The sequence below is a fragment of the Rhinolophus sinicus genome, chromosome 15 (genome assembly GCF_057876585.1).
Source record: "Rhinolophus sinicus isolate RSI-liver-muscle chromosome 15, RSI-T2T, whole genome shotgun sequence".
NCBI lineage: Eukaryota > Metazoa > Chordata > Mammalia > Chiroptera > Rhinolophidae > Rhinolophus > Rhinolophus sinicus.
The window spans coordinates 47937722-47956487 of NC_142515.1; the positions used below are offsets into that span (position 1 = coordinate 47937722).

Sequence of the window (18766 nt, forward strand, 5' to 3'; positions counted from 1 at the left end):
TTCCTGCAGTGAGAGACCCCTGAGGCGGGACCAGGAAAATACCCCGTTTTGTGGATCGGCCTTCCCCCTCTTAGACCTGGGCATGAGGAGTAGGGAGGGCCGGCATCATTAGGGGTCCGTCCCTTGTCATGGGCCTCATTTTACCCAAAAACACACACAGTGTGGCTCGCTGTCCACCCACCCCTGCCAGGTAGGGAGATTAAACACAAGCCAGGCTTAGAGTCCACTGAGTTGCGGAAGGCCACCAGAAGGGTCTTGCTAGCAGGGTTCAGCCAATCCAACTCTGACCCCTGGGTTCCTGGGCCAGGGTGAGGACTCGGGGAGCCTTGAACATGAGTAACTGGAGGGGGTTGAGACCCAGGCTAGACTGGGCCTAGACAGGGGCACAGGCCGGCAGCAGTGTAGACCCAGCCAGCCTGTCAGTGGCATGTGCTCCAAAGATGCAGGGGCCCTGGTGTTCCGGCCAGCCTGATCCTGATACAATAATAGAAGGTCAGCTGTGTTTATTTGAAACGATGGCCTCACAGGATTGTTATGCTGCCCGAAAGACAGACAGCATGCCCCAGCACAAAAGACAACACAATTGCAGATGCTTTGGCAGTGTCCTCGGTCCTGAGTGAATGCATGAGGCTGGTGGGAGGGGGGGCCTTCGGCCCCTCAGCCCAACACGAGAAGAGGGAGAGGGCAGGGTTAGAAGGCTCCAGAAGCACCTTGGCCACAGGGTGCAGCAAAACATGGCTTTATGCCCATGGCAGGGTGGGGGACAAGTCAGGCAGGGGTGAGAGCATATTTGGGGACCCAGCTGGTCGGCAGGGCAAGGCAGCTGGCACCCTCTGTTTATTTGGAAGTGAGTAGGAAAGCAGGGGGCTCCTAGGGCAAGTGGTCTGTTGGCTTTCTGAGGGGTCTGCGGTCGTGCTGGGGTGGCATTCCTCCGGGTCCACAAGATACCAAGCGATACAGCCTGGTCCCTGCCTCTGCTCCAGCGTGAAGCACCCCCAAGAGGGGGAGGGGGGAATGGAGCCCCTGGGACGGGGAGCAGGGGAGCTGGTGTCTGTGGGCTCTGACATTCACTCTCCCTGTTGCCCTATCTCTGCCACTTCCATTCCCCTCCCACACCAGGAATATCTAAGCAGCACTCTAGCAGCTCTGCGCTCCAACCAGATAATTACCCTGAAGGTTTGTAGGTTGTGGAGGGTCTCCTGGCCCTGCTCTGCTGAGAGGCACCCTGGACACAGAGCCCAACATTGCATGTTCTCAGGCCTCTAGTGGGAGGGAGTGGGGCTCTCGGTGCAGTGGCTCCCCATGAAGGTGACAACGACCTGGAAGGGCTATGATTGGGCCCCTGGAGTCCCCAGCTGGGCACATTCTCAGCCCAGGTGGCCCCTGGTTCTTAACACTCACCCCAAGGGGCTCATGTGAGTTAAAATACTTTCAAAAATAAGCGGTTGATTATCTGCCATCTTTGTTTTCGCATGGATTCTAACTGCTTCCTAAAGCGATGGGGTGCTCAGCTTCCATGGGTAGAGAGAGTCTGGAAGCAGCAAGAATTTCCAGACATGAAAATCACATTTGACAATGTGATTGTAAGTTGCTTCCACCCAACAAGTCGTTGGACATGTCAGAGACTTCTTGGCCCAGCCTCTGTTTGCCAAGCCCCCCAGCCCCAGGGTGAGCCCTCACTAGCACTTAGCTTGTGCCCACATTGGCCACACCCTCCGCCGGCTCAGCCCGGGGGCGCCGGCTTGGCACTGCCCTTGACCACCTCCCGGGATTCGCTGACACCAGCCTTTCTCATTCAACCAAAAAAAGAAACCAGAGGTCTCCACACACCAGCCTGGTTTCAAGTACCAATTTAGCTGGTCCTGTGGCTCCCTACGTAGCCAAAGCCGCCGAGTCGGCTGCCCCAGCTCAGCGGCCTCTGTCCACAATCAGGGGTGGGCGTGGCCGGCGGTGCGATGCTGCGCCATGTGTCAGGCGGCCTCTTCAGCCCAGCACAGCCACGGAGAGCAGGTCCAGCCAAGGAGGGCCAGGCTCCCAGTCAGGGGGTGCTGCTGGCCAACCCTGGAAGGGCCACTCCTCCTTCCGGGGATGGCGTACCATCCAAGGGCAAGCTCAGCACTGCACCCCACAAGCTGCAAGAGTGCCCCGTCCCCACCTCCCCTCCCTGTGCCTCACGCTCGCTAATCTCTCTTCTCTCTTCCTCTCCTCCGCTCCCTCTTGGCCACCCTGCCTTCCTGGCGACTTTTCGGCATCCTCCTGAACACCTGCGATCTTTGGCCTTTGCCCTCTGGCCTTCCAACTCATCTTTCTCCTCAGCTGCTGCCTCTCCTCAATTCAGTGCGACTGGCTCCACCCCCAGTCATAAAAAGGCGGACCTTCCAGGTAGACCCCCTTCCCTTTGCCCAGACCTTGCACACGCACGTGTGGCTTCCCCAGCGGCTTGCCAAGTCTCTGGGCCCTGACAGGCCAGCGGGGGCTGTAGACGAAGCCAGAACCTCACTCTGCTTTGGTTAAATTAGACAGAAATGGACCCATGAATGCCATATACATGGAAATACACAACACCCAGAGCCAGCAGACCCACAACTGCCCCCATACCATTACTACATATAACAGCCACCACCAACAGCCGTTACTGGGTGCCAACCACTGCATTACACATTTTATAGGCCTGATTTCATCTAATTCTCTCAACAGTTTTATGAATTAGGCATGGTCAGCCTTATTTCACTGATGAGGCAATCAAGGCTCAGAGATGTTAAGTAAGTTGTCCAAGGTCACACAGTAAATTGCAGAGCACCCAGGTTCTCTGCCTCTTACTAGCTGTGTGATTTGGGGCAAGTTACTTAACCTCTCTGTGCCTCAGCTTTCTCATTTGTAAAATAAGGATAATAACATTTCCTACTGCATAGGGTTATTGTGTATGCAAAGCACTTGGAATAGTTACTGGCAGAGTTTAAGAGCTAATTGAGGGTCAGAGAGAAGTGAATTTGTGTCCAAGGTCACCCAAACAGCAAGAGGCAGAATGGGAACTGGCAGCCAGGTCTTCAGCTCCCACACCCATGGTTCTCAATTGGGCCTACACCCTTTATATTTAGAAATGCAGATTGTTTAGCATCTGGTCATCTGTAACCTGAGTTTGAGGAGTGAGGACATGTACAGAGGGAATGTAGCCCACAGCCAACAGGTGTAAGCACTGTGAGCTCCTGCTTCCTTCTTTCTTCCTGACCCAAGGAGGCTGGGATAGGACCAGATCACAAAGAACAAGAGGCCTTAGACTCAGGGATCAGGCAATGGTAGTGCAGCTTGATTCCAGGCCAGGCCCCCGGGGTTCCGCTCATGCCTGTAGCCTTCCTGACACTACCTTGGGGGCACCCCCAAGGCCAGAGGGATCCTGGAAACGGCAGGGCTCAGGACGCAGTCTGAAAGCCTGACAGCAGGACCTGGAGCCACCATCTGGCCTGACTCAGGAGTCAGGAGCCCAGGGCCCTGCCTGGATGTCAGGCACCTGATTGAACAGGCTGAAAAGAATCACTCCAATTAACAGCTAAAAATACAGAGGGACACGTGATGTGTGTGCTACCCGAGCCTGTATATCCCATGACACCAGCCAACTCCTCGAGAGTCTCCGTGTGCTCCGAGCACATGGCTCTTCAGGGGGCCCACTGGCAGCTCTGAGAGGGACCAGGCCCTCCCCACTGTCACCCACCCCACTGTCACCCTCCCCTACCCATGCCAGACCCCATTCCAGGAGAGCCGAGTCCTTGCTTTCAGAGCAGCCATTCACCCCAACCCCTAGCAGCCACCTCCTGGCTTAGTTGTATCAGCGACCATTTGTTGAGCCCTCGCTGGGTTCCAGGCACTCACGTAAGAATTCTGCGTGGATTATCTCATGGAACCGCACACCAGCCACCCAGCGGTGGGGGTGCCATCATCATCATCATCCCCACCTTACAGATGAAGAAACTGAGAGGGGCCCAGGCATGTTACTGCCTCCCTTTTCAAGAGCAAGGAGTGGGTGAGCCAGAACCTTCTGTGCTGCCCTGACCTGGTTTGCAAAGTAGAGAGAGAAGAATAGGGGCCCCTATTCGTTCTGCTGCAGCTTCTGCCTGGAGAATAAGGTTTTTATGCTGTCAGCCATCATGGGACATAAAAGGGCTTGTCCATTTCCTATTAATAAACCAATACTGATTTTACAGGCTCTGTAAGGCGCTTACACACTGGGTCTAACATTAGTTGAAGGAGGAAACTTTGTAAGAGATATGATGTGCTTAGCAGATGGTGTTGGAGGTTACTTCCCAAGTGCAGAAAGTTGGATGGTGAGCAATTTTGCTGGGGGCTTATTTGGAATAAATAGGAACACTTTCGAGTTTTGAGTTGGGTCCCCTAAATTCTCCATGTGACTTCAGTCAGGGAACTTAACTTACCTGAGCCTCAATTTTCTCTTCTGTAAAATGGGAGTTATGACCAATTTCTATACCTGTCTCCTCCTCCAATGGACACTCTGAGCCCTCAAGTGGCTTTTCATGGGGTGTGGCAGGATGAAGCTCAGGCTGCAGAGTGACTGCGGGGTGCCATCTGCCCTATCGTGTCCCAGCCAAGAGATGGTTCAAACAAATGCTGCTAAAATCTTACAGTTCTCATTCTGAGGTTGTGCACTCCTACTGTTTCCCCGAAAATAAGACCTAGCAATCGGCTCTAATGTGTCTTTTGGAGCAAAAATTAATATAAGACCCAGTATTATATTATATTACATTATATTATATTATATTTATTATATTATATTAATTATACCCGGATAGTAAAATAAGACTGGGTCTGATACTAATTTTTGCTCCAAAAGATGCATCAGAGCTGATTGTCTGGCTAGGTCTTATTTTAGGGGAAACACGGTATTTAGAAACATCATTTCCATTTGCAGCACATCATCAGCTCCTGTTTCACAGGGAAACAGAAATGTCATAGAGGCCTGCTGAGACCACCCTGAGCAGGATGGGCTGGCCTCGGACTTCCGGTTGCCTGTGTCCCCTGCATCCCAGCCTGGAGCTCTCACACCTGCCAGGCTGTTTTGTATTCATCTGTCTGCAGGGATGGCTCCCTTATCACAAGAGCTGATCCCAGATCATCCCTGGAGAGGTCACTTGGAAAACAACATAATGGCTTCAGGGTCTAAATCTAGGATGACCCTGAATGGCCCTCAGCCCGCAGATCTGGGTCACATGGACCAGACTCTCTCCTCCTCCTGAGGGAACACGATGCCGCCCCTGCGTTTAGGCCCTCAGTCCATCCTGGGCACAGGCACTGTGGGTAACAAATGCCGGGCTCAGAGCAGCGGCTGAGGAGCAGGGGCAGGACAAAAGGATAATAACAGTGGCCTCATACAGGCATAAAGCACTTACAGTTTCAAAATTCAACCAAGCTAAGGGTTTCAAATTCATTGTCCACTGAGGCCAGGCACAGATGACATAAGTGACAAGCAGGCTGCACAAAGGAAGGATAGGGAGGGTAGGGACCGAGACAACTGGAGAACTCATGCCCTGCCTGATGGGGGCGCCACTCCCAGACCTACATGCTAATTGCCCCCAAGAATGCGAGCCTAGCTGCCAGGGCTCCCAGTTTTTCCCCAGACGCCATCAATCCAAAACTTAAAATCTCTTGCCCAGTCATTTAATAAGCCAAACAAAACCCTTTGACCTCTGACCCCAGGATCTCATTGGACGTGCTGGGCCAGATAATCAGAGATGGCAAAACGCTGAGATAGAAAAGGAGGCGCTGCTGTTCTCATTCGGTAGCTCAGAGGCCAGGGCTTAGACAGAGGATGTGACTTGCCAGTCGGAGGGGGCAGAGGCGGGCCCAGGTCTCAGAGCACCTGGGCTGGGCTCTGGCCCTCCTACCAGGCTGGGAGCAAACCTTCGGGGCCCAGGGTCACCTCACTCACTCCTCTGCCTCTGCCACCCGCAGCCGGGCTCTTACCCTGGGGACCAGGGCTCGTACAGCAAGTCCTCTCTGGAAGCCCCCTCCTGGGGCCACTGCCTTGGCCGTCTCCTCGCTGCCCCAGCCCCTGCATGTAGTCACCACCGTCACGCCTCCACCGCCTCCCACCAGAGCCCACGCAGGGCCTTCACTGGCTGCATGGCACTGGGGCGGGAACTGCGCCACAGCCCGGGGGTCTCTGCCTAACACTTGTTTCCACAAACCTCAGGGTGAACAGGGCCAGGCTGGCATCCAAGGCCCACCAGGGCCACCAGGCCCCCCTGGACCAAGTGGACCTCTGGGGCACCCAGGACTTCCGGGGCCCATGGGGCCACCCGTAAGTATCCCCTTCCTCGCTCCACCACCTCCCCTCCTAAGATTTGTTTCAAGAATACTCTGGAAGCATCCAAACGTGGCCTAACCAATGAGAGCCTGGGTCCCCGCCGAATGGCCGAAGCACCTTTGCATAGCCATTGGACACGGGTGGCCCATGCAAGGAGCTGCCCGTCCCTGTGGTACTCACCTGTTGCGCTCTGGTTCTGAAAACACGCCCCCAGGGTCCGTGGCCTCCACTCCAGTCATTGCCTTCCAGGGAGGAAATCACTAACAGGCTGCTCTTTTCCCAGTCACAGCAGAAAGGAAAAGAATTCCCTGGGCCACCTTTGATGGCTGTCCTCTGACTCCTGGGCTTAGCAAAACCTGAATTGAGGCCACTGAGTTCTGAAGGAGGTAGCAGGGGGGTATCTAACTAGCTGGCACCCCTAACAAACATGCCTGTTCTGGTGTGTGCAGGTTTCACACTCCTAAGCCACATTCCAGCTGAGCTGGATGCCTGGTCCACCATGGGGACCCTGCATGGAGCCTGAGGCTTGGCAGGGACCACTGCTGAGAGGGGCCCAGGGAGGTCAACAGGCAGCCCCCTCCAGGCAAGACCACATGCAGGTGACCATTCAAGCCCAGTGGTCACCAAGTCACCCATTTTCAAGCCCTAGCCAAGACTTGACTCTTTCTCAGCCCAATTTAGTGGAAGAAAAGTACCAGCACAGGAGAATAACTCGCCTGGCACCTGGGCTTTGGAGAAAATAGGTTCTCTACCCAAAGCTAAGACATGTCATATGTTACTGGAAGGGTAAGGTTAAGGACAAAGTCTGTTTAACAATGTTTTTCCCACGTGGCTAAAAGCAAATAAATAAAAAACCTATTTTTCTTTCTTATGACAAAAGCATCATACATTCATTGTGAAAATTTTGGAATATAGACAAAGAAAAATTTTAAATGGTCTCTGTTTCCATATCCAGAGTTCACCATCACTAAGGTTTTGGAGGGTCCTTCTATTTTTCTCCTTAGACATAGCTGTTCCTACCCATTTCCAGGTCAATAATGTTCCAAATAATACGACAGTTTGTATCCTGTTACTTTTCCATTTATCATCGTAAACAATGCCCTTTCCTACGTCAGCGTCTCCCATGACATGGCTCTTAGGGCTGCTGGGCCTATTGATAAGATAGTTAATGAGTTCCCTTCTGTGATCTATATCCTGGAACGTAAATGTCCGCACATCTCTGATTGTGTTGCCCTGGAATAGATTCCAAGAAGTGGAATTGCTAGGTTACGCTGTACCTGCCAAACAGCCCTCGATGAGCACAACCACATTTCCAGGTCACGCCGTTTCACATCTGCACCCCTCGGCTGGGCGACAGCTCCGGCCGACCGGCACCCAGCTTGCCTGGAGGCTGGCATAGCAGTGTGAAACCTAGCTTGCTGGGGGTCTTGGCTCTCCTGCCCAGCTTGAGCCCCACAACAGATTTTAAATATTTCCATGACTTCTCCTAAGACCCCCAAGGAGGGAGATTAGTCTTCCTTCCATGGGTTTCTAGATGGGAAAATGGAAAACCTGAAAGGAAGTGAAATTGTGGGAATTGAACCAAACCAAGCTGAGAAAACCAAAAAAGTGCTCAAAATTCGCTTTGCTGACCTCCCTCCGCCAAACACATTGGGCTCCCACTCACTGAATCCAAGCCAGGTGGTTTTCTTTGTTAGGTTTTTTTTTATAAAGAAAAAAACCCAGAAAGTGTGATTTTAAACCAATTGAAACAGACCAGACTCAGTCATCATGGTTTCCTGCAGCCCGTGTCTGCCATCCGGACCCACTCCCACAGCCGCACTGGAGCCAGCCTTCCCTTGTCTCTCCCTTGGGCTCCCGCAGGCCCTGGGCCCACACCACCTCCCCACTGCTGGCTGCCATGGTCACAGCAGCCCAGGGAAGGACACAGAGGGTTTCTCCACAGCCTGGCAGGGTCAAAGGCAAAACCAAGGCTCTACTGGGCAAGGTTGGCTTTCCAGGGAGGGGTCCCAATTAAGAAGTGGGCGGGTGGGGATCTGGACCAAACCACACTGTCAATTTAACAGGATGCCGCTGACCTATTTTCTAATGGGCGACTGCAGAGGAGATGCCCACGGCGCCCACGTGGCTCCAGAGAGGGATCTAGCCTGTTGTCCCCACGTGCCCTCAGCAGGTTTCAGATACCTTCCCAGGGTCCCCTCTAGTCCACCATGTCTAAAACCCGTGATAGCTATTCAAACACTGCTCTACCCCTGGTCTCCACTGTAATCATGACGAATCTCCACTGTTTACCAGTGGAACCCATGTCCACTTACCTGTCTCTTGCTTCCACAGGGCTTTCCTGGGCCTCCTGGACCAAAGGTGAGGGCTCTTGTGGGTAATGCACTGAGTGGGTGGGAGAGTTTCCTGCAGGACGAGGGAGGCAGCACTGAAGAGTGCTGAGTGAGGAGCAGAGAGGGGTCTCAGCTGAGAGATGGGTCACACTTGGCTCACTTCCAAAACACCGCCCTCCTCTGGGGAATTCATGACGTCTCACAAGGATCTCACTTTTGTGTGCTCAGCCCAGCAAGTCCTATGGCTGGTATGGAAGGGGTGGTTGTGCCTCCAAGGAGCTGATACTCTAGCTGGAAACTCAAGGTTGATGCCCGGGACACTGCCACCACATCCCAATAAGAGTGTTTCCTAACGGGTCAGAACTGGAAGGGACCTTCAGGGTCATCTGGTCTCTTGTGAAACCCCACCTGGAAGCCCACGATGTCAAACAGACTCTCCCTTTGAAGCTGGGGACCCTCGGGCTCTAGAGACGAGGTGACAAAGCCAAACCATGTTACAAATATGGAAGCTGAGGGCCCTGGGGCCACGTGACTGGTCCACATTGACAGAGAATGAGTGGTGGAACCAAAACTGAAACTCGGGTCTCCCGCCAAGTTGACCCTTCCCACCAGCCGTCTGCCTGTGCAAGGCGGGGACTTGTTCTGAAGAGTAGAGCAGCCTCTGTTACTGTTACAAGGATCGCTGGGGTGGCGGTTGGAAGGATTCAGTCATGGGAGGAAGAGGGATGGGAATGTGAGGGAAGAGAGCAAGCTGAGGTTTGGCGTTGGGAAAACCCCTCTAATGGTCTTCTCTTTGTTTTCCCAGGGAGACCCGGGGATCCAGGGCTACCATGGCCGGAAGGTAAGAAGGAGGGGGAGGGGAGAGGGAGGAGAGGGCCCCACCCCCCAGTGGTAACCCAAGTGGGGCCTCACCATAGTGCACACAGGGTCCAGACTTGGTCGTGTACACACACCTTTACACACACACTCACTCAGCATGAGCCTCATAATGCTTGTGATGTTGGCTGGACAGGGGTTCATGTCTCCACTTGGGGAAGGAGGAGGCCCAGGGGGAGCAGGACCTTGTGCAAATCAGCGGCCCAGCTGGACCTCAGCCCCAGAAGGGTAACCCCCGCCAACCTAGGCGGCCATGTCTACAGCAAGGTTCTCATTGCCCCCCACCCCCACTAAGGGCCTGGTAAGTGGGAGCCAGGCAGAGCTCCGTGTTGAGCATGGTAGGGGCAGTGAGGGGAGGGGTAAGTCCCTCCCTGGCAGCTCACAGGCCAGAGAGACGGGATTCCTACACAAATAACCCTGGTGAAAGCAAGCTGTGCTAACTGCTACCATCACAAAGCACTATGTGAATACAGCGGGGTGGAGAGATTAATTCTAGGTTGGCAAGAGTTTGGGAAGTCTTCTGGGAGAAGACAGTCTATAAACTCAGTCTCAGTGAATGGGTAGGTGTATCAGTTATCTAGTGCCGTGTAACAAACTATCCCAAACTTACGGGCTTAAAATGACAATTTATTTCTCATGATTCTGTGGATTGGTCATCTGGGAATTCCACCGGTCTCCCCTGGGCTCACTCATGCAGTCGCATTGGATGATAGATGATGATGGGTAGAAAGGCCAGAGGGGCCAAGACAGCCCCTCCACATGTTTGGTGATTGATGCTGGCTGTGGGTTGGGTGTCTCTGTTCTCCTTCATGCCGCCTCTTGGCCCCGATAGACCACACAGCTTTCCTTATAGCATGGGAGGCCCAACGCAGTGTTCAAAATGGGCAAGTCCCCGTGTGCGTGTATCATGTTTTCTGATGTCCTATTGGTCAAAGCAAGTCACGTGGCCAAGTCATTCGGGTCAGTGGGGTTGCAGGGAGGGGACTTAGCCTCTATTTCTTCTTCTTGTGGGAAGAGTAGCAAAACATTTGTGGCCATTTTTTAATTCACCACTGTGGTCCTTCAACCAGCAAATTTCAAGGGAAATGGCATTTTAGACAGGGAAACAATTTGAGCCAAAGCCCAGAGGTGGTCATTACAGTAACTATGGTAAGATAAAAATAATCTTAACAAAAGTCACCACTTACTGAATGCCTACCACGTGCCAGGCTGTCCTTCCACATAACCGGCATTATTTCTGATCCTAAGACCACCCTCTGAGGCAGGTTATTCTCCTACTTACAAATGAGGAAACTGAGGCATGACTCATAAGTGACAGAGCAGGAATTCAAGTACAGGTTGGGGTCTTTCCCATGGTACCACCTGCTGCAAGGAGCCCATCCCGTCCTCCAGACCCCGTCTGGGAAGGCTTGGAGCCTTCCAGAAGAAGAAAAGAAGCAGGAAGAAAAGGAGAAGGAGGGGGAGGGATTTTGGAAAGGGAAGAATCACTCTGGAGAAGCACATTCCACGCACTCTGTAATCGGGCAGCTGCCATCACCACATTGTTTTACGGGTGCTTGGTGAGTGAAATGGCGAGACCTGAGAGATCTTTAATTAGTTCTGCATAAACTGAGAAGTTTGTATTGTGTCAGGAAGTGGAAATTATAGCCCCCGCGTTTGCCTCCATCCACTCACACGGATTCACAAAATTTACTGCCTCCTGGTGCAGCGCAGGGTCGGTTTTCCCATTAGCAGCCAGGCCAGCAATCTCAAGCTGCAAAGAAACTGCAGGGGCAGCAGAGGTTTCCCTGGGCTCATGGCGATACCTGCCACTGGAATCCGTGCCATGGCAGGCGTCTGCACTCTCCTGCCAATTAGAAGTCTGGGTCATCCAGAAAGGAGCCTGGGAGTCTGTGGTCCTGAGGATGGGGAGAGCTCGGCTTAGGGCTGCGGTGTCGTGATGCCAGAGGGCCTGATCCCATGAGTGTGGCAATCCTGGCCTCAGATTGAGGGACGAATCATTCAACCCTAGCTGCATTGGATTTGCAGAGAAAACCAGTGTGGTCCTGCTGCTGACAGAGAAGCAGCTCCTGACCCCTGGAAGCCTGCTCTGGGGTGAGAAGGCTCAGGGCTGCTAGAGAAGGCTCCAGCATGGAAGGAGGAGCACACTTCTTGAGCAGGATTAGAGGTAGCAAGTGCTGATGGGTTCCTAGGAGGGAGGGAACCCCCCGTCACCAGAGGTATCCGAGTAGAGGCTGGAAACTACGGGTCTGAGATGTGTTAAGAGAAGCTTCTCTATCAGATGGGAGACTGGATTCAAATCCCTTCCAGCTCAGGGAAGCTATGGCTTTCTGGGGACAGAGTTGGTTCTACACCCCCTAGAGAAGAGGACCGCTGGCTTAGAAGGAGTCTTGGTCTCCTTAAGCCTTTGTCCAGGTCTTTCTTCATCCGCATCCAAGTTCGTCAACAAGCATCACTACCTCAGATCTCCCCAGTAACCAAGAAGGCCTCCTCCCTTGTGCTCGGCTCTTGTTCCTCACGCTTTCTCTCTGCCAGACCAACCCCTCGGACTTTCCAGAACAGCCCTTCTCCTGGAATCTGCAGGGACTGTGAGGCTGCTAGCTCCCTGCCCCACACGGCCTCCCAGGGTTTCTGGAAGGCTCCTGCTGCCTCCACTTCTCCCAGCCTGTCTTTTCCGTGGATGCTCCTGGAGCCACCAGGTGGTCTCAGCACCCTCATCTCTGTGCTGGGACCCTGGTCCTGTCGTCACCTCAGCCACACCTCCTTTTCCAACAGAGGCCACAGGATATGCACTGGGGACCAATGGCCAGCAGCAGAGGGTCCGCCCCCAAGGACTTGGGGTCAGTCCTCAATATCAGGCAACCCTCAGGAGGCCTCAAGTCCCCTTCCCACTGCGCCAGCCCCACTGGGGCATCTTGGCTCCAGTGACCCCTATGCCCAGGCAGAAGTTTGCTTCCCATCAGAACTCTGAGGTGAGAGACTGGTGTCTGAGGGCAAGTGCAGCAACACTTCACATGGCTGGTTTAGCCGAAGTTCTTTCATTCCCCATCTCATTCGGCCCTTATCATGGCCCAGCTCATTCTCTCCATTGCCCAGATGAGCTCAGAGAGGTTAACACTTTGCCCCAGGTTGTACAGCTGGTGAACGATCATGCTAGAATTGGAAGCTAGGTCTCCTGAGTTCTCACCCTGGTGCAGACGTGAATGTTTGCTCAGAGAGATCTCACCCATGGTGTACAGACCACCATCTGGTGTGGTTTTTCTGGGGTGCGGAAGGTTCCCCCCAAGTGTCCTTCCTTTGTCCATCAGTTCTCTCTTTTCCTCTTTCCTTCCCCTCTCTGCTCTCTGCTTGGAGTGAGACGTGAGAAAGAGGCACTGACGTGAGGGGCGACCTGATTACAGGAGCTGAGAGGAGTTTGCGCCCCACCGCGGGGTGGGGAGCCAGTGGCAGGGGGTGGGAACCCCAAGCTGGAACAGGGGCCCTGTGGCTGCCCTGTGTGGTCAGGCTGGGAGGGGGGCCTGTAGGGTAACTGAGGGACCCTCCACATCTGCTTCGATTACTGAATCCCGGCAACTGGACACACATGCCGGGAGGCCTTTCTTTCAGCCCCGGGTGGAATTTAACTCTCAGCAAAGATGTTTCTCAGTGCTGTGCAGTTTGCTAATGATTAGTTCCGTCCACCACCAGCACCACCACCCCAGCAGCTGGACGCAGCCTGGCAGCCTCCCAAAGTCCAGCAGGGCCAGTGGGGCAGGCTTCCCACCAGCTCCTCAGGATCAAAGCCCAGTCAGGCCAGTGGGGCCAGCGCCACTGCCTAGACACTACGAGCATTGTTGTGTACCCATGTGGTACCTATTTGATCCAAATTGATGACATCGATCTACTTCAAATATGTTGCAAAACGCAAAGTGTGTTTAAAACATTACCACCCAGGCTCTCTTTCAAGAGGATTGATGAGTATTGTCAGGCTGTGTGTGGATCACAAACCTGGTGAGAGCTTATCTCTAAGCGCATCGGAGCTGGGCTTCTGTCTCCGCTGTGGGGGTGGGGGGTGCGTTTGATGCATGTGGCGGTCTGGGTGTTAAACCTCCGGGTTTGCATGAAGGACAGTAGCTGAGCACACATTCCCCTCCTGCAGGCTGCGGGCTGTGCGTTTGCAGACCAGAGGAGGCAAGATGTGAGAGCCTTGTGCTACAGCAGCTTATAATGCAGTCCCTCCTCCTGGAGGCTGGGGGGCTTATGAGAAACAGGGAATCTCAGGGGAGGAGGGCCAATGGGCCCTGTGGTGGGATGGCTAGGGCATGGGGAGCAGAAGCACCCACCCAGGGCATCTCAGCCCTCAGGCCTCAGCCAGGCAACCTCTTGTCCTCATCAGTCCTCGGTCCTTCTACAAAAGGGCGTGATCATTCTGATCTGCCAGAGTAAGGGACCGTGTGGGTGGACACACTTCTGTAGAATGAGAGCCAGCATTATTATTGACCTTATGGGGCCTCTTCCACGTGGCAGGCTGTGTAAGAAGCACTTCACATGTGTCATCTCACTAGACCTTTATAATAATCCTGTGAGGTAGGTTTTATTCTTATCTCTGATTGACAGATAAGCAAACCGAGGTTCACAGAGGTGAGTCCCTGATGGTCTACAGCTAGGAAGAGTGAAGCCAGGTCTGTCTGACCCCAAAGCTTTGCTCTACATGATTTCACTACCTGGGTCTTTTGAGCCCTGGGGAAACCCCGTGATTTCTAGGAGGACTTCCCCGCGTCTCCTGCACTAGAAAGAAGAGGTAGGAGTTGAGCTCTTCTCCTTCTTGTGAGAAAAATGTTGTGGCTGGATTCAGGCATTTCTCTGAGCCTCCCAGGCTGTCTGAACAGTACCTGGAGTGTTCACAGCAGAAAGCGTGGGGCACTTGGTGTGTCTTAGCTGAAGAACCAAGGAAGTGGAGTGTTTTGCCCATTGGCACTGATTCCACCTGAAGGATTCCTGCAGGGAGATGGCGTGGTCCCAGGACTTCCAGTAAAGCCGGGAGAAGGCAGCTTGTCTCAGCCCTTCACCACAGCTATTCCTGAAACTTCCCTGCACCCCTCTGGTTCCCAGAGAACCTGAGCAACCCCAGGCTTCTCTCTGGCCCCCATGCAGCACAGAGCTCTGTACAGCTGGAAGCTGTAGACACAGGAGCCTTCTGGTGTGGGGACAGCACTTTCTTTCAAAGCCACAAAATCCCAGTGAGGACAGCCAGACCATTTAAATTAAAGCAGCTCGGGGAGCTGAGACCTGGGCTCCAGATCTGAGGCCCCCTGGGTCCTGACAGGACCCCCGCACTGCCTGTCTACAGCCCCCCAGCCTGTGCTCTCTGGGCCCCGTTTCTCCTGCACTCCCAGATCCCCAGGTTAATTAGAGCTGACTTTGCTTTCTGGAACTGACTACAAAATCAACCGATCTCAAGTCAAGATTATAAGCCAGCCGCCTTTCCAAAGCCTGGGCTTCGATGGGGCGCCTGACCCCGGTAATTCCCCAGATCACTTCCTGCCGGCCCTAATTACCGGAGGACCTGGCATTTCCGTGGTTCCAGACCTCTCCAGTCTGGAGCTGGCTAGGGCAAGGAATGGGGAACTGAGTTGCCTTTTTCCTGGAAGGGAGTCCTGAGAACTAGTGAGGGGAGATAAAGACATCAGCCCTCCTCACCCACCTTTTCCAACCCAGGAAAGGGCTCTGGTCCAGGCCTGAGGCCTCAGCGGCCTGCTGGCGTGCACCCCAGACCTCCAATCCCCACACTCAGACAGGCCTTTCTCCTCCCCCCGCAGAGAACAAAGAGCCTATGTGTGGAGCTGCTTCAGCCCAGCCCCCCGGCCCCCCACCCCCAGAGCTGGGCTGCAGCCGGCCTTACCTAAGGGAGGTCCATTCATCTCCCTGTGCTTCTCTGGCCTGACCTTTGCTTGGCTGGGGAGCTGACCTTGAAGCCCCCTACTGCCTTCCAGACTACTGTCTTCTTGCCAAGTCCCTGTTCAACAAACAGTAAATCACCAATTAAGAGGCCGTTCCCACTGGACGGGAGCATGGCCTGTTTGTGCCCCAAGGAGCTCACTTTTATCCTGTCATCTCAGTAAAGGATGGATCCTCGCACCTGGAAGCGGGACCAGCATAGAAAACCTATTAGTACTGTAGTGTGTGCATGTGCAGGGCCCAGCTGGAGAGTCTGGTGTTATAAAAGTTGGGGCTGGGATGGGCCCTCAAGGTCATTCAGGCAGCCCCCCTCTCTCTATCCAGCTGTGCTTACCTAGAGCTTTCTTAGCCACAATGACTGAAATCTACTGTGGGGACAGAGTCCCACAGAGCAGTTTCCAGGCTCTCGACCTCACGTGGAAAGCTGCTGGCTCGGGTAGTAGATGGCCATCAGCTGTGACTAGTTGGCCATCAGCTGTAACCGGTTAGCCATTAGCCACTAATATAACTGCTGTGGCTACGCTGCCTGGTTGGTTGGCAGAGAAGCGGATGGCAGATTGCAGATTGTGTAGCTCCTGCTTCCTGTGTCTCCAACCCAGCCACCAGCGAGACTATAGTGGTATGACTCCCCTATCTGTGGCGCCGTGGGTGTTCCTTGTTGGCCTCACCATGTCCTGCATTCTTGTGCGGGGAGCGGGACCAGAGGCCCTGCATTACATCTACCCCTTCTGGACCAGCAATCAGGCATTGGTTGTCAGCACCAAGATGGAAGAGCCAGCCCTGCCCCAGGGTCACAATCCTGCTTCCATAGCAGCCTGTGCCTTCCATGCTCCGTGCACCTGGGCAAGACCCTTTGTAATGCTCAGGCACCCACTTCTCCACAGCAGGATGACTCAGATTGGGTGTCTGAGAACCATTGGGGGGAGCCTCTGGGGTCCCTGCTGGGAAGACATGGGAAAGCAAAGGTAGAGGGGATAAATTGGGGCCCTTGGCCTTTGAAAGACTAGGAGATCTCCCTCCACACCTAGGACGAAGACATTAGTGAGTCAGTGGGTCTAAATCAGCCCAGCTCCAAACTTAAACTTTTGAACAGGTACACTTTTAAGAGGAAAACTGGGAAAGAAGGAGCCTCTAGATGTGCTCTCACAAAGACATACCGTGAGGGAAAGCTCTATGAACAACCCTCGTCCTGTTAGCAGTAGCTGCCAGAAGCCCCTCCCCTTGCTCCCTGCAAACGAGTACTTACCCCACAGCCACTCTGGGGTCCTTGACAATGACTCTCACCCCTCTCTCTCCTCCATTTAGTCACTGTCCAGGAGTCAATGTCTTCTGGTGTAGGACCAGCCCAGTTCCCAGTTCAGAGGTCAGATGGAGACAAGCCCTGGAGAAAGGAAACTGATGAGAGTAGACTGACCCTGCAGGATGGGGTCAGCGGGGGCACCCCTGCTTCCTGCCCAGCAAAGGGCTGAGAGTGAGACTGGCAGCCCTGATCTGGGGATCAAGGGAGCCTGGGTCATTTGCAGACTTAAGAGACTTGACCCAGGGGGGAGGGAAAGGGCGAAGGTCAGCCACACTAATGAGGAGGGCTTCCTCCCTAGGAGGCTTCATGGGGCCCAGCTTTCCCTGGACGGTGTGGTTGTGTCTTTACACACAAGCCAACAAGGGCTAAAGACAAAGCCAATTAACTGGAAAGCCTCGCTCCCAGGTTCTGCTCTGCATGGCTCCGGTGGAGACTGGAGACAAGCCCAGAGACGAGCGTGAGCGGAGCCCACCCTCCTCCCTGCTGGAGCATCCGCAGCTGTCCCTTGGTGGCAGGAGGGGACAGACACCCTACAGCCAGTTTTACCCAGAGCTAAACTCCCTCCACCATGGAGCCTTGTTCTGGAGCTGCCAACAGACGCAGTGTCATTTCCCCAACCATGGCCTGTTTCCCTCTTACGGGCCTCCCACAAGCAGGGCTGAGGGTGGAGGGAGAAAGACAGAGGGCAGGGGCAGGTAGGAGGCACCTAGTCTAATCTCACTTAGCAGGCGAGGATCCTGGACCCAGGGAGGGAAAGTGGCTTATCTGGATTTACACAGCCAGCCTTTCCTGACTCCAGGACGAAGGGAAGAGTAGGACAAATGGGAAATCCCTAAATAATCAGGGACCCCCAAGCTGACCTCCCACCTATACTCCCCACCCTAGAGGACTCAGGCACGTTGGCATGTTCGCAGGGGAGACTGGTCCTAGAGTGACGGGGTCTTGGCTGATGCGCGGCTTTGAAGCCGGCGGGGCTGCAGTTGCCAATCTTCTGACAAGGTCCTTTGGCGCCCTCTGCTGGCCACATAGCAGATCTGTGCTGGCAGGCAGCTTTTTCCTCTGGTTCATGTGGTTCAAGACCCAGCCCCAGCTCTGGGCTGAGCTACCCTCACATGCTGACCCCTTCACCCCTATGGGGCACAGACCAAGGGCCCTCCAGCATAGAGGGGATTTGCTCTGCTTGCAGCCTGAAGAGGGTGTTTCATGGAAGCAGAGGGCACATCAGCCCATCTGATGCCGGGGTTAGCCTGGAGAAATAGGTACTTGGGCTTCGGCAAACAAAAGACCTGTGTTCAGATCCTTGTTCTGCATAACCTTGACAATCATACCTGGCCTCTCTGAGTCACAGTTTGTTCATATGTGAAACAGGAATAACATCCACTCCCACACTGGCGGGGATTCTTGGAGATTAAATAGAAGGACGTGAAGCCCTTAGCCAGGTGCCAGCCACGTGGCAGGTGCAGTAAACGGCCATGCCTTTCCCTGCTCTTCCTCATTAAAGGAAGTTCCCAGAATGTAGTGGCTCCGGCAGACCTGTGGCACTAGCTTGTCTGTTGTGGTCACTTCCTGATTCCAGCTCACCAGCCCTGACTGGCTCAGGGGTCTTCGTGGGTCAGGACAAGGAAAGCCTCCTGCGTTTGGAGCTAAAGAGTCTGGGCCTTTTTCAGAATTCAGAGACTTGGCCCAAAGAGGATGGAGACTATAGTGGTATGACGTGAATTTGCAAATGCCCAGTGGTCCCTGCTGCACTGAAGATCCAGCACTGGGTTTGGGGCACAGCAAAAGGCTTCATAGAGGAGACGGTGTTTGAGCAGGGCGCCCAATGATGAACAGGGTATTGGGTTGAGGAAATAGCAGAAAGTCATAGAATCATAAAAATGGGTAGTGTTTTCGGGGAAACAGATACTAGGTGTCAGGATGTGAGGTGATGAGGCTGGGTAGGAAGTGGGGGTAACTGCCATGCTCAGGAGCCTGGCCCCTTTCTGTGGTCAACGCCGGGCACTG

At 54.0% G+C, this 18766-nt stretch overlaps 1 protein-coding gene across 1 annotated transcript in view; it reads left to right on the plus strand.

The window, feature by feature from the left end:
- The window catches only part of COL13A1 (collagen type XIII alpha 1 chain), a 144511-nt gene that overhangs the window by 85931 nt on the left and 39814 nt on the right, over nt 1-18766 (plus strand). The window contains exons 13-16 of the mRNA XM_088792047.1: nt 1120-1176; nt 6203-6310; nt 8651-8677; nt 9455-9490. Of these exons, the coding sequence (XP_088648173.1) occupies nt 1120-1176; nt 6203-6310; nt 8651-8677; nt 9455-9490 (228 nt within the window). The remainder of the gene's footprint in view (nt 1-1119; nt 1177-6202; nt 6311-8650; nt 8678-9454; nt 9491-18766) is intronic.